This window comes from Aricia agestis, chromosome Z, assembly GCF_905147365.1.
Source record: "Aricia agestis chromosome Z, ilAriAges1.1, whole genome shotgun sequence".
NCBI classification, from domain to species: Eukaryota; Metazoa; Arthropoda; class Insecta; order Lepidoptera; family Lycaenidae; genus Aricia; species Aricia agestis.
Window position 1 is genome coordinate 20,336,194 of NC_056428.1, and position 15,845 is coordinate 20,352,038.

The 15,845-nt window shown below is 36.2% G+C and overlaps 1 protein-coding gene across 1 annotated transcript in view; it reads left to right on the plus strand.

The window, feature by feature from the left end:
* The window catches only part of LOC121738374 (glutamate receptor 1-like), a 154,236-nt gene extending 140,825 nt beyond the window's left edge, over positions 1–13,411 (plus strand). The window contains exons 10-18 of the mRNA XM_042130370.1: positions 2,079–2,173; positions 4,821–4,985; positions 6,986–7,114; positions 9,171–9,259; positions 11,368–11,518; positions 11,992–12,146; positions 12,312–12,423; positions 12,764–13,024; positions 13,283–13,411. Coding sequence (XP_041986304.1) covers positions 2,079–2,173; positions 4,821–4,985; positions 6,986–7,114; positions 9,171–9,259; positions 11,368–11,518; positions 11,992–12,146; positions 12,312–12,423; positions 12,764–13,024; positions 13,283–13,351 — 1,226 coding nt within the window. The 3' untranslated portion in view covers positions 13,352–13,411. The remainder of the gene's footprint in view (positions 1–2,078; positions 2,174–4,820; positions 4,986–6,985; positions 7,115–9,170; positions 9,260–11,367; positions 11,519–11,991; positions 12,147–12,311; positions 12,424–12,763; positions 13,025–13,282) is intronic.
* Positions 13,412–15,845: the final 2,434 nt, after the last annotated feature.

Below are 15,845 nucleotides of genomic sequence, written 5' to 3' on the forward strand. Positions count from 1 at the left end.
ATAAATTGTACACGATATGCCCTTAAGTTTCACCCTATCTTAAGTTTCATTACTTAACTAGATGATGCCCGCAAATCTGATGCGCCAAAATTCGTTTACCGCGCGGGTAGGGCACAATTTTCCAGGATGAAACTATCCTAGATGTTATTTCCCGGGATTCAGAGTATCTTCAAACCCGGAAAAATCGATTTAGTGGCTTAGGCGTGAAGAGGTAACAGACAGACAGACAGGCAGACATGCTTTCGCATTTAAAATATTAGTATGGATTTAATAGTTTGTTTTAAAGGAACGTTAAAATATGTCTCGACAATAGTTGGTCCCAGAGCCCAGACGTATTGACCTGCTCATTCCTCTGGACTAGGCCGACTATGTTGCGAGAATGCCGTAATATGTGTTTAAATCTTGTTCCAGGCACTACAGTATTTGAAGAGTGGTCACTTCGTTATGAAAATACTGTATAATAATAATAATAATATCTATGGACGTTTCACACCACGTCACAAATACCTGAAGGACTTGTGTTATGGGTACCAGATAACGGATATATACCCAAGTATATTTAATACTTTTATACTATACATATGTATATTTAAGATTTTTATTATATTATACACATATTTAATACTCAGTCATAACCCAGGATCTTTGAGAACTTTTTGGTCCGTCGGCAAGATTAGAACCCGTGACCCCCGGCTTGAGCTACCAACAGCCCCTCAACTGAGCCACAGTCGTCAATAAATCATCCACAATGGACGCAAAGGCCTTGTTTTTTAATTTCAATTTCACGACAATTTCTGAGACTATAGTGTCTGGCTCTACGCCGAAAGGCACCCGTGTACGTGGACACCAATCTTATCGGGTCGGACTGACGCAGGCCAGCCTGACCAGTTAAGTTAGACTTATAATATGTAAGGCCCCTTACTAGCTGTCCTTAGGGCCTTATCAGTTATCACACTGGTGATTTCCGGACGCCCTTCAGCCAAGGGCCTAGATCCATCATCTAGTGATCGCCTCACAATCTCCCTGTCCCAGGAACCGGAAATCACCATTGTGATTAGACCATAATGCTATTTCATTTCATTTTATTTCATTCTTTAAACGATATAATCTTATTGTAAAATGTTTACTAAATGATGCCCGCAACTCCGTTGCGCCAAAATTCGTTTATCGCACGGGAACCGTACATTTTCCTGAGATAAAAAGTATCCTATGTCCTTTCCTGGGACTCAAAGTATCTTTGTACCAAATTTCAGCAAAATCGGTTCAGCGGTTTAGGCGTTAAGAGGTAACAGAGAGACATAAAGAAAGACGGACAGACAGACAGACACACTTTTGCATTTATAATATCAGTATGGATATCGACTACAACTGACAGTGTATCTACGACAAACAACCGTAGTATGTTTAGCGGTTTTGTGGCGGAAGAATCATCTAGCTTTTTTCTAATTCTAATATAACAAGTGTTGTTTTCAGTTTTTCTTCTCCGAACAACTTCTGCCCCTCCTAAAACTGAAGATGAAAGTACAAGAACTACCTAACAAGAACTAAATAAATATAATACATTTAGTAACTAATAAGATAAACTAACGATAACAATATATTAAGCAGTGCAGACTTATTGCTATGTTATGCATGGGGAGAAATTACAACAGTCTTATGTCCAAAACAGCTTGCCTGCTGATTTTACTCAAAGAAATAGAATGATATGATATTATATTATTATTGTTTCCACTTCTCTTCAATAGCGAATCCAATAGCGATTAAATGGTATTCAAATATTTGTGTTAAAATAGTAACAAAATATGTTAATGAAAATTTATTTTGAAAAATCATGCAATATTGAAGGAAATCAAAAAAAATTTCTCCGTAGTAAAATCTATTAATTATTTTAATACAAACTTTTAAAATTTTAATTTAAAAAAGACAGTGCTTAAGACTTTACCCCGTTAAAACGGAGAAGGATAGTAATTATATTAATTAATGTAAGACTTTTCCTAATGACGTACTCTACCAGTATTTTGGTCCTTCGATGATTTGATGTCGCAACATAACCTATCCTAACCTATCCTTCTTTGCAGTTGAGATCAAATTCGTGGTCGACGGTAAATACGGAAAAGAGAACCCACAAGCTGCTGGTGGCTGGGACGGCATGGTTGGGGAATTGGTGCGGCAGGTGAGCTCAATTTTTTTATTACATACCATAAGACCTTAATATCTGTATAAAACTAAACTTTAGAGCTAGGGTAAATCTATACTGCAGAGTTGCGGTAGGTTCTATCGCACCCGCAACTCTGCCTTAAGCGATGAGTGGAGCACCATGGGGTTTTAGTGGGTAGCAGGAGTCCCACATACCCCGGCCGATATCCCCAATTTGCCGGGGATGCGTAAAGCATTTCCCCATGTTAAAAAAATAAAAGGGTAAATCTATACTGGTCAGTAGTTATAAAAAGAAAAACATTGTTAGTTTGTATCAAAAAACCGGCCAAGTGCGAGTCGGACTCGCGCACCGAGGGTTCCGACAGCTTAAAGGTATTATAGACCTGAGTATTTGGTATGAATTTCAATTTAATACCTCTACGCGTTTATGAGGAAATGGGTAGTAAGTTTAAAATTATTAAAAAAAAATATATTATGTGATGTAACTAAAAATTTATGGTTTTCGTAATTTTTCCTTTATCTATGCTATAAGACGTTGCTTCGTACCAAATTTCAAGATTCTGAGTTCACGGGAAGCACCCTGTAGGTTTTGATTCCCTTGCAAGTGTCGAAAATTTGCGGCATAAACGGCTGTATCTTTTGATTGCGTTGGCTTAGAAGTTTGATTTTTTCACAGCTTCAAGGGACAGTAGACCTGAGTAATTGATATAAATTTCAGCTTCATACCTCCACGCGTTCCTGAGAAAAAGGGTCTTGACAGACGGACGGACGGACAGACGGACAACAAAGTGATCCTATAAGGGTTCCGTTTTTTCCTTTTGAGGTACGGAACCCTAAAAAGTACCGAAATTATTGGCCGATTTTGAGAAAATTTTTAATCGACCCTTGTATAGAGTTTACTACCCTTTTCCGTATAATATATATTTTGACACTTTTCACCTAAAGATTGGCGAAAGACTGTTTTATGCGGGCAGAGCCGCGCTTCTCATACGATATTGTTTAAGCCTTGGCAACTCCAAAAACCTTTTCCAAAAGTCCACAAGTATAAGCTAAACATTTTAGAAAATAAACAAAACGGCGTGAAATTACTTTTTTGCGCCGAAACATAATGAAAAACGTTCTCGTTTGAATGTGTCTACAGAAACATAGCACATTAAATCGTGATAGAACCCGCAATAAAAAACCTTTGGGACAACTGAATAAAGGACTTAGATACAAAGGAATTTGCTTTATTCCTCGCTTAGATTACAAACACTTAAGATGATTAACTGATAAATGCTTTTTTGTTGTGATTGAAATTACATCGCCTTTAACGGTCCATGTATTTTTGTATAACTCGAAGAATACAGAGTTTTATAATGCAGTTTTATGATTAAGAAGATACATTTTTTTTATAAATTACATGGTTTTAAAGGTCATGGTCATATTTTTATACCTTGGGGACTTCAAAAATTTTAGCCTTTTCTCAATGACGACTGAATAGATATAATTTTATTTTGTTCTTTAAGCTTTCTTGTAATAAGTTTTCTTCTTTAAAGCTAAATAAAACTTCCAATTCTTTAACCACGTAACGATAGAAAACAACCTGATGTTTAAGAGGAATTTTACATTTTCTTTAAAAGTGTAGTAATATTATAATACGGAGTAAACTCATCATGCGTGATGTAGCGTGTAAATACTTTAAAACACCATTTTAAAAACTGGTAAGGTGTAAATTCGAGCCGTATAAAAACTTAAGCCGGTAAGAAGCTCAGTAATACTGTTTAGCATTTTAAAACCGTCGCCTTCTCTCCCATTGCTTATGTATGATTTGGCTTGGGAAAACTTTTTTTCTCGAGAAAACATTATACGAAATATTTATATGAGTATTCGTTACTATTTAGTGCTATAAACAATACTACTTAATGCTATAAACAAACAATAAAAGCTATTCTTTCAAGCAGGTTCAAGGATCTCCAACCAAATAATAAAAAATAATTTATGTCTAAGATTCATGTCGCTTTACCAGATGATATCCACGTACAAGAATTAAACATAATATTTTACCGTTCTAGTTCGAACCAATTGACGAAAAGTCTGCATCTTATCACTCTTTGTCATTTTAATCTCACTTTGAAGATTAACCTTCTTGTATGCTGTGTGTTTCCGCGCTACTAATCACGCATTAAGTTGTTTTGTTTTTTGGAACGTAGTTCCTTATCACTTGGCTGCTAGCTTTCTCTCGATCATTTTAACCCTTTTACAACCACAGAAATATTAGAACCTAAACAAAATAGTATCCTATCCCTTTTCATCAAGGAAACAGACATCTCCAAACTACTCTGCAATTAAAATGTCCTGAAACCCCCTCTATCTTCAGAAGGAAGACTTGGTTTCTAATTAATTCGAAACTTTGCATACGTATTAGATGACAATGCAATAAATTATTAAATAATAAAAAAATAGCGTGTTTTTGTTAGTTTTTGAAGTAAAACTTCTTTACGCACGCTTGGAGAACACTTGGGGAGTAAGCTGGCAAATGCATGACGAGTATATTATGATTTAAGTACATAGATACATAATAATTATAGATGGAGCTAAAGAAGTTTTTCTTCAGTTGTGTGGTCACTGCACATACCTCGGCACACTAGTTTTTTTTTTTTAAAGTATTATCACATCTTTAGGAGGTGGACTTGGTGATAGCCCCACTCACGATGACAGTCAGTCGGGAGGCAGTAGTGGACTTCAGCAAGCCGTTCCTGTCTTTTAGCGAGCCACATGACCCTGATGAGAACCCGGATCTGATCACCATGTTCAGCTTCTTCCGACCACTGTCCTTGGAGGTTTGGGTGAGTGGGATTTTCAAATTGATCACTATTAGTTTTTTAAATAAGGGGGCAAACGAGCAAGCGGGTCACTTGATGAAAAGCAACTACCGTCGCTCATCACACTTACAACATTAGAGGAGCTGCAGGTGCGTTGCCGGCCTTTTGATGGGGAATAAAACTGAAAGTTACGCTACAAACGCACGGTGGAAGATTGTCGGTGTATTGATAAATTCTTCTGGCAAGGAAACTTAAATGTCCTTTATAAATTAAGTAATTACTTTAGGTCCTGAAAGAAATAGTTGGGATTCTCTGGATCAGTATCGACCTTAGTGGTTGTTATACATAATTTTTCTGAAAAGCGTCGGTATAATATTATACTTGAAAATCTTGTTCCTATCGTTCATTCATCAATATCCCTTAGCTTTTCGAGAACCTAAACTTAAACGTAAGCCCGGGATGTCTTTTAATACCAGATGACCCATTCGCACCTTAAACCTTTATATTAGCAGTTATTACTATGAAATATCTATAGAAAGTATGAAAGTGTTAAGGAAACATAAAGCTATCTTAATGCCAATGTATCTCACAAAAAAGCTACTTTAGAATTAGCCCCATTTTCTTGTAACAAACACCCCGGAAGGAGAGGGACAGGGATAGATGTACTGTCATCTCATTTAACGACCTCACCAGCACCGATCGTTTGTAAGGGATATAGTGTAAATATACTGTCATAAAATGTTGCACGGAATACGACTTGAGAAGTCACTCCGAGTTGATTGGGTTGGGTTATGATATTGCAACGAGATTTTGATTTTAGAACTTTGGAATTGAGTTTGAAATTAGTAGTTTTTTTTTTATTAGGGAGCCATGATGCAATGAACTTCACGCATAGCGAGCTAATTATAGTGATTAGGGTAGCTATTCATGTCATTTTAATTGGTTTCCCATGGGAGTTCCTTATATTTACTTTTAAGTTGCCACTCTTCTGTCACTAATGCTAATCTAAGTTAACAATAGGCGTTTATCATAATAATTTTATATGCTATGTTAACTCTATCCCAGTCTGTCCGTAGATGGGCCATTTTGCAAAAAATTATGGCCTATGTCACTTGAGGTATCTTTTGTTAAAAACGGGCCAGTAGACTTTATGCTTTTTAGGCTTCGCCATGGTCTGGTAAAAAAGGAAAAAAATATTTGTATTGTTATAGTGTCCTACAGTACATTTCACAAGAACATAGCTATTTCCCTATACTAGAGATCGCCCAATGGTCGAAACTTCGACCTTAGTTTTAACTTTCAACGACATTAGGACTACCTATATTTTTTTTTAAATATTGACTTAATCATATTTTTTTCAACTCTTGTCTTTGGGACTCAGCTGATCTCAGACTGGCTGTGTAAGCATTGTCTAATAGCATCTAAGATTCAATAAAAAAAACTATAATCCATTTTCAATTTGTCACCTTGTTGTCAACAGACTTCAATCATAAATAAAAGAGTACAATTCGTATGTATAGGCTTGTCACTCAAAAATCTGTCATTTTGCCTTGTGTGTGTGTTGTAGTGTGTGTAATGTTTTGTTAAAAAAATTTATGATAAAAGCATAATTTCAAAATAATATTAGCTCGATGCTCTCCTTTACCATATAAACTATAACTGTGCAAAATTTCATTCACCTGCGTTTCCCCATTTTTCTTCGAAAGGGATACAAAGTTTTTCGCTCACGTATTAATATATAGATAAGTGACATTTCCCTACATAAGTGACATTTTAGTGGTTGTTTTCCCGCAGTAGAACGATTTACCTTAATAGTAGTACTATCGAATCATCCAAGTTATTTTTTGAAAATTAAAAATAATTTTTATGACGTACTATGGCAACTTTATGCCGATGCGCGAGCGGCTATGACCCGGCCGAATTTTATTTATGAAAAAAAACCTTCACATATCTATTGATATGATAATTTTACTGCGAGAAAACAACCATTTTCCCTATATTATATAACATAAATCTGTTTCCAGCTACTCGTGCTATGCAGCGTTTTCGTCGTGGGTTTATGTCTTTACCTCGTGTCACGTTTCTCGCCGCACGAGTGGCGGCTCATGTCGACCACTACCAACCAGAATTTAGAGGAGGCCGACGATAACCGGGTGAGTATATAGGTACAGGGTGTAACAAAACCATAAAGTTAATATACCTAGCGGAATAGAGCAACAATCTCGAGCTGTCAAACGAAACCGAAATTGGTTTCATCTGTGTGTAAAAATATGTGTACATATACACTTACACAAGCATGATTGAACATGATTTCTATGATATTTAATTGTCAACGTGCGGCACGTGCCAACTGGACGTCAAAAAAAGAGTGCTGCTGTCATGTATCACACGTCTCTTTTCACCACGCAGTGTTACTGATAGTGACATCTCTCTTGATTAGGCATTTGTTTCTCTATTCCGCTAGGTATATTTTTTTTTTTTTTTTTTTTATTAGCCTATGCTATCCCACTGCTGGGCAAAGGCCTCCCCCAGGGTCTTCCACTTGTCTCGCTCCAGCGCCACCGTTGGCCAGCCCGGCTGGTACGCCTCCAGCTCATCGCGCCATCTTTTCCTAGGCCGGCCACGGTTGCGTCTTCCATCTTCAGGTACCCACTCTGTCGATATCTTTGCCCAGCGGTCGGGATGCATACGGCCAACGTGGCCAGCCCAATCCCACTTTAGCTTAGCCGCCTTAACTCCTACGTCCGTGATTTTTGTTTGTGAGCGCAGTATTGTGTTCCTTATTTTGTCCAGAAGACTTACTCCCAACATACTGCGCTCCATTGCTCTTTGGCAAACCCCGAGTTGGGACTTTTGTAAATCGGTCAATGACCAAGTTTGCGCACCGTAGGTTAGGACGGGCAGAATACACATGTCGACGAGCCTGCGCTTCAGGGAGATTGGTAGCTCTCCCTTCATCAGCTTCTTCATGGACCAGTAGCTCTTCCAGGCGTTTTCAATTCGGCGATCGATTTCCTTTCCTGGTCTATTGTCAAAAGAAACTAACTGGCCCAAGTAGATATATTCGTCGACATAGTGTATTTCTTGCTCGTCCAACACGACCCTACGTCTCGTGCTGTTGGTCATCAGTTGTGTTTTGGACCTGTTCATTGTAAGTCCCACCTCGAGGCTTGCAGTGCTGAGGTCTTGGAGCATAACTTGGAGATCTGCGGCTGTAGGAGCGAAAAGGACTATGTCGTCGGCAAAGCGGAGATTGGTTAGCCTTTTCTTATTAATTTCGATGCCCTTCTCTGACCACTGGCTATCCAGTTTTCGGAAAATTTCTTCAAGGACACAGCAAAATAATTTCGGAGAAAGTGGGTCTCCCTGTTTCACTCCTTTAAGAATTTTGAACTTAGGACCGGTGGTACTAAGTTTAATGTACTTAGGTATATTAACTTTATGAAAAAAACTAAGTGATAATACTTTAGGGTGTGCATGTGTTCCTGACATAGAGTTCACTGAGAAAGTAGCAGCGCTGAAAAAACAATTTTTTTTCACCCTTGTATGGGGAAACTCGTGACGCTGGGGAGCTTGCCCATACAAAAGTGAAAAAAATGTGGTCTTTACTTTCTCAGTGAACTCTCTACCAGGAATACATACACAACCTAAATTATTATCACTTAGTTTTGTTTCACCCCGTAGAACCTAAGCAAAGAATAAATGATTACTTTATATTAAATTTATAATTACGTTAACTAACAATTAAATCTGAATGTGGCTGCTGTTCATCAATTAATTTTACGTTGTATCGTTGTTCCTGTTTAAGGTGAAGTGTAGAAATTAAGTGCTATTTAAGGCATAAGTAAAATTGTCAGTAAGCATACTACAAAACTTTGATGCACAGGGAAGGTATTATAAATAAAAGTAGGAAAAACCTTCCTTAACTTCGGGGCTGCCCAAATAATTTTACTTTAACCCATCAAGCCCCATAAGCTCACCGGTGAGCGAGACACAATAGAATATCAATAGATTTCAAAGAATCCATCGAAGGATTAAACTCAATTCAATAACTCATATTAAAAACTAAAATGTCTCTATATATTTTAACAAGGTTATTCCTAATAATTTGAAACTTAAATGCCTCTATAAATAACTGTCATGTTCAACCCTATTCATATTAATGCTGTAAGACTATGCGGAATGAATGAGACTATTGTCATATTTCAGACCACGCTCGTGAACGAATTCAGCTTTTGGAACTCCATTTGGTTCTCTTTGGGATCTTTTATGCAGCAAGGTAGTGACATGGCGCCCAGGTAAGTGTCACATTTGCATGATTGTTTTATTGTTTATGTAACATTGAAATCGTTTGTTTCCTGCTGTAGAATAAAGCCCGTCACAGACTTAACTATAATATATATTATTAATATTTTTATAGCTAGGCATATTACTATATATTTTCTATACTAATTTTCGCGTGACCGCACACTCAGGTATAACATATATATTTCTGGTAGCTACTATAATATATATTATAGTACGGTATATTAATATATATTATAGCTAAGTCTGTGACGGGCTTAAGCCAAACTAATATTATTATAATTGCAAAAGTATGTTTGTCTGTTCCATCTTTACGTTTGAGCTACTTAACAGAGTTTTTGTTGATAAAATTTTATATTAAGATCACAGCTACTATATTAATTATACTAATCATTATAAAAATAAATAAATAATTATTATTAAGTATCATTAACTTAACGATAACGATATCTAAACATTACCTACCTGTTCCTAAAAATCTTTTTGATTGAATAAAAAAAGTACAGTATAATTTTAAAGTGTAACTGCTTAAAATATTCTGTCCAGAAAAAGTAAAACAATATAAAACCTATCATCTGGTACATGTACGAATATACAATATACATCTTATATATAAAATTCTCGTGTCACAATGTTAGGGCGCGTACTCCTCTGAAACGGCTTTACTGATTTTAACCAAATTTTATATGCATATTCAGTGGGTCTGAGAATTGGCTAATGGGTACTTTTTATATTGATAAGTGCATTTGTTGAATAAATAATAGTAAATTATTACAACTCGAAACTGACGGCGACCATTGTTTGTGCGACGGGATAGCGATGGACGTTGCCATGGTGACATACTTATTTACTTAGTCACTTCAATAAAATAATACGGGCGAAATACTTTATACGGCAAAGAAACGTTTGCCGGGACAGCTAGTAATATTATATTAATAAATCTAAAATGTGAGCTGAAATGCAATCTAAATACGATAAAACTGTAAATGATAAAAGCAAAAAATAAAGCTCAGTTCAGGTTAAACCACGACACTTTTATCCCAGGAAACCATAGCTTAAACGAAATCTCCGATTCTGCTAGACCGATCCCAAAATTTATTTTACTCGTACAATGAATTCCACTGCACTATATTAAAACTGCATTAGATTTAACTTCGTACGGGGTCGGTCGTTTCCCCATCAGTGAATCGGAGTCATAAAATTTTAAGAGAGATTAGACAATTTTGTACAATTCGTGAACCGACCATAATTAAAATAGGCTTGGCTTTTAAACGAATTAGTAGATGGTGGAATTTTGGTTTCTGGATTTGGATGTATTTAATTCACCGTTCGATTATATTAAATTTTTGTATAGTCTCACTTTGACTCTTGAAAATGGAAAAATGTGATAGTTTATTATACTGAAAATATGCACGCTTCTCACGAGAGTAACTTTCTACGTAACGATTAATATATCTACCAACCCAGAACCAATTATTTAAAAAAAACAAAATTACATGCTGCTAAGAAAGAGTAGACGCAGGTCAAAATTTTCTAAGCGTAATCACGCTCAAAATGTGGTTTTCTTCTCGTTGTATTTCCACAGAGAACGCTTATATACTTGAAATATGTTCACCTTGACACATTTTTTGTGCTTTTGACAGAGTAGACAGAATGATAGAGTATTCCGACTTAGAACTGATGTTGAAATTTTTAAATTTGACGTATTATGACGAAAATCGTCGCTAGGGTTGTTAAATTGTTACCTACAAATTTAAAACTATGACATATTCGATGGACGTGTTCCTCTTTGGTCGTTTTGTTGTTTGTGTTTTGGCACATGCGATTAAAATTGTCAGAATCCAATTTTGAAATCTTTATTTTAAATATTTAAAAATAAAATATATCAGCCAGCGCGAGGCACAATCCATTCATAATCCTAGTGAAACCCGACGAATTTGACAGATATTGAAACCTGTCCATTTCTTTGCAGTCGAACTACTGGTAGTTATGTCTATTGTGCTTTTGATGTGATTTCAAAGTTTTGTGCAAATTATTCTTTTTTGACAGGCTTTTCGTGTCTCTTTGTATGCCATAAATCCAATATTAAAATTCTTTCTAGATCCATCTCCGGTCGGATCATCAGCACTGTCTGGTGGTTCTTCGCTTTCGTTCTGGTCTCAACTTACACCGCCAACCTGACTTCGTACTTGACCGTCAATCGCATCAACGAGCCACTGCGACTATATACCAAGATCACCACTTGCCCTGATGTATACAGTTTTTTTACTAAAGTAGAACTAAGGATTTGCCACATAAAGTAATTCACCACTTCCTGAAGTAAACGCGCCCAAACTCCTTAGTTTCTGGTCATTCTCACCTCTATGAGGACGTGTACGAAAAACTTTCAGCTTTTATAAAATGTCTGGCTGCCACTGGCTCTTGGGCCAAGAGTGGTGAACAAGGCCTACCAATACTACCTTGCCTGCCTGAGTTATGATTAAATAATGCTTGAGCTATCTTTTGCTTACTAAGGTTGTTGGAGGCCTTTTAAACATAATGTAAGAATGGAAATTTTGCTTTTACAATTTTACTCAAAATTTATAACTTTAATAAACTTCATACTTTACAATGATTACAAAAGGAACTTAATTTACTACCCTTTGATAGATGGAAACTTAATCGCCAACTGATACCAACCTAAGTCTGATAGAAAGTCACGTAAATTGTTAAATATTAATCACAGGACATTTATCACGGTGCTGGCTGGTTCTCCTTCTTCGTTGACTCGAATCAGGCTGAAACCAACAAGTCCAAGAAACCCTGCCATATGCTCGTATCTGCTACCCATGCTGGAGTAAGGGATTTCGCTGTAGCCTTCCCGAAAGGATCGAAGCTGAGGTAAGGTATCGGGGATGTAAATAAGGGTTCTGTTTTTTGCCATTTAGCTATGGAACCCATAAAACTCTAGCAACTGCGAAATCAGCTCTGCGAAAGGCTCGCGAATATAAAGCGAATATTAAGCGAATTATATTATACGTATGCTTATGTCAAAGACTTTTATAGGGATGGAGTTAATTTAGCCCTGCAGCATCTGAAGAACGAGGGACAACTTCAGAGTCTGGTTCGCCGTTGGTTTCTTGATCCACAATGTGCCAATGACATCGATTTGTGTGGTGTAAGTGCCTTTTGATGATATTTTTTACACTCATTACATACACAATACACAGAGAAGAGCACGCTCACAATAATAATAGAATTCAGAAAACTTTCAAAAACATATCCAGATTTTCCACACACTAAATGGTGACAACGTGGGTGGTTTCTGGATTTGGATGTATTTAATTCACCGTTCTAGATATATTTATTATACCGATAGTTTATTATACTGAAAATATGCACGCTTCTCACGAGAGTAACTTTCTACGTAACGATTAATATATCTACCAACCCAGAACCAATTATTTCAAAACCTAATGGGTCTTAATGATGAAACTAATTTGTGTAAAATTTTACAGCTGCAAGGCAAACAATTGACGCTGAACCAAATGGCCGGACTCTTCTACATTCTGATCGGAGGTTTGGGAGTTTCCCTAGCAACCGCTATCCTGGAATTCATCCAGCATGGAAGGGCTGAGGCGCAAAGAGCAAATATATCACTGAGACAGGCCTTGAGGGCCCGACCTGGCATGAACTTGAGGAATAAAGATTTGACACCCCAACGCACACCGCAACGTGAGCAAGGAAGGCTGGAATGGAATGGTGGAGCTTACTCTGAGGTAAGTTGATTAATTGTACCTACGTCAAAAAGAAGAAGAGAAATTCAGAGATTCAAGATGGTAACTTAAAGGCATATTCCACTAGTAAGTATACCTAGCATTAAAGGATATTTTCGAGAAAAAAAGAAGTATCGTACCAGCATTTTGGACTAGACTAGGTCATACTAGCAGATGTTTTTTCAATTATTTGGCTAGGATAATCATTTCTGGAAAACCCATTGTAAGGTATATGAATAGTGAGATTAAATTCCTTTTCAGTATTACGCGTCAGACAACCAAAGCCTCCAGGAGGAGACGGAGATGGGCGGTAGTTTCTCACAAGTCTGATCCTCAGCACGGGACGTTGGCGCCCGCCACTCGTCCCTCACTCGGCGGCGATCCAGCAGCGTCGAGCTGTACCAGCTGTAAGACTTTACCATATACCGAAAGAAGATCCGTGGCATCACCACCTGCCACCAACGGTTTTAAGTAAAGCAAGGAATGGCGTTATTGTATTTGAAGAAAGGGAATGGATTTAACATATTTTAATGTTAGCGTCCAATATTCTGGAATTGCTATATTTTTTTAAGTAAATAAATCTGGTGATCCAGTGACCTGATGATGGTTCATCTGGACACCTCTTACAAAATAATCTGAAATTGACCTTTAATCCAAATCTTCTACAAATCCCCTGCCAATCGCTTAAAGAAGTTGCTATTTTCAGTCCCTTTCTTCAAATGACTTCCACCAGATATGAGATATCTGAATACTAGTATACTAATACTTACTCGGCTGTGACATTTTTATGACCTGTTTGGACATTTTGGTTCTCGGAACATGCGAAAAAGCACTTTACCCCTTGGACATTGACATTTACCAGATATACTCGTGTCAGTCCTGGAAATTAACGTAAGTTAACCCTAAAATGGCTGTCTTTTGTGTCATCTAACACAGGATTTACGCTTGGCTATTTTGGGGTCTTATGAGCCAGGATATAATATAACTTGATGTTTAATGTAATCAAATTGGCGTATCGTAGCTAAAGATCAGGGTCTTATATTCGGTGTTAAGTGTCAAAACTAAATTAGAGCAATGAATGTTCTTAGCGTAGTTAGATGTATGAAAATTGACTTCTATTCTTATTTTTATGTGTCCTATAAATTTTGTTTCAGTTTAATTTAAGATTCTGTTAAAAGTTTAGTTTCCAAATATTCACCTTCATGTAAATATATTCTAGCTTCCGTTAAAGTTAATTTTTCAAAACTTAAATTAAGTTAATCAGTAAGAGTAAAATTAACTAGTTCAGTTAAATTAGAACCTATAACAGTTATAATTTGGGATCAATTTTAATCTTTACTTTTACTTACTATCTACTAATGCCGTATATTAAAATAATATCACTAGAATAGAATTTATTGTTTAATATAATACTGTTGATGTTAGATAAACATTTTAGGATAGCATTTAGCCTGCCATATGGACGGCTATACAGTTTTTCTTAATATGGATAAACTGAACATAACTCACGATAGTTATTTTGAAAAAATTTTTGCAGTTTGATAGACCTCTGAATTTGTCTGCATTATATTATATTATGTCATGATATGACAAGATAATGTCATTCGCTCTCCGACGCAACAACATTGCCAATTTCAGAAGTATGTCAGACTGCTAAATGTTCAATTTCTTGAAGCATCTTCAACATCCGTAGAATATCATGCTACAAATAGTGCAGTCATATGGCAGGTATTTGAAAACTGTATGTCTTAAATCAATGTTTAAAATAATTATAATCCACGTATAATATCTTTACAATACAGTCAAATAGTTTAATAAAAGAAATAAGTGTTGTATAATAAATAAGGCTTATCTCTTACGTACGCATCCATTAATTAGACAAAACTAAATTAGTGTATAAAACAAAACTAGTGAATTGTCTACAACATTATTATGTACGGCAAAATATCTGATATTGCATAAGGGAATCATATCAAAAGAATATAAATAACTTTATTCAATACAGGCTCAACTCGGAATTTATTATATCTATGGAAATCATATTCAAAAAGTATTCAATATTCATATTAAAATAATGGAAATTTTTCACTACGACTGTACCCGACGTTTTGAACATTTTTTAAATCGTCTAATTTGTGTACAATATTTGCAAATTCTTAAGCCATATTCAGACTAGGCGTTTAGGAATAACACGCCGGCCGCGGCATCGCATTAACGTTTTCGAGGCTTAAATTCACACTCCTCGTTACGTCCTAGAACGTAGATAATCACGCTTGAAAAACGCCAAGTCTGATCCGAGCCTTATCATCTCATTTCGTTGAATACTGAGACAGAGATTTAAGACCCCAATCACATTAGGTGCGAACCACCAAACCGAGGGCGTGGATCTCGAGTTTTATCATTGCCAATTTATTATTAAGCTTAAATTTAAGCTTCCGTCCTAAAAAGCTTTTTAAAATCTCTTTATATAGTGTAATGTAAAAACTAAGTTTGTTCATTTGTTGGACCGAATGTTTTGAACTTTGTGATTGTATAGGAAATGAAGTGCCAAACTTATGTCTAAATGTATGAAAGGAGTTTAAGATAAGGAGAGTAAATTCTAAATTGTACTTTGTGAAGGTATAAAGTCAGATAACTAAAGTTATGAGATGCTAAAGCATTGGCAGTTGAGTGTAGGTACGTTTCAGTTAGTTATTATGTAAAGCTCCCCAAACGATTAATGCAGTATCAAAATATGTCATCATAAAAAACATTCAAAAATATATGAAAATTGTGAATTAAAAATATCATTTGGGTTAATTTAGTCGACAAGGGTCAGCGTACA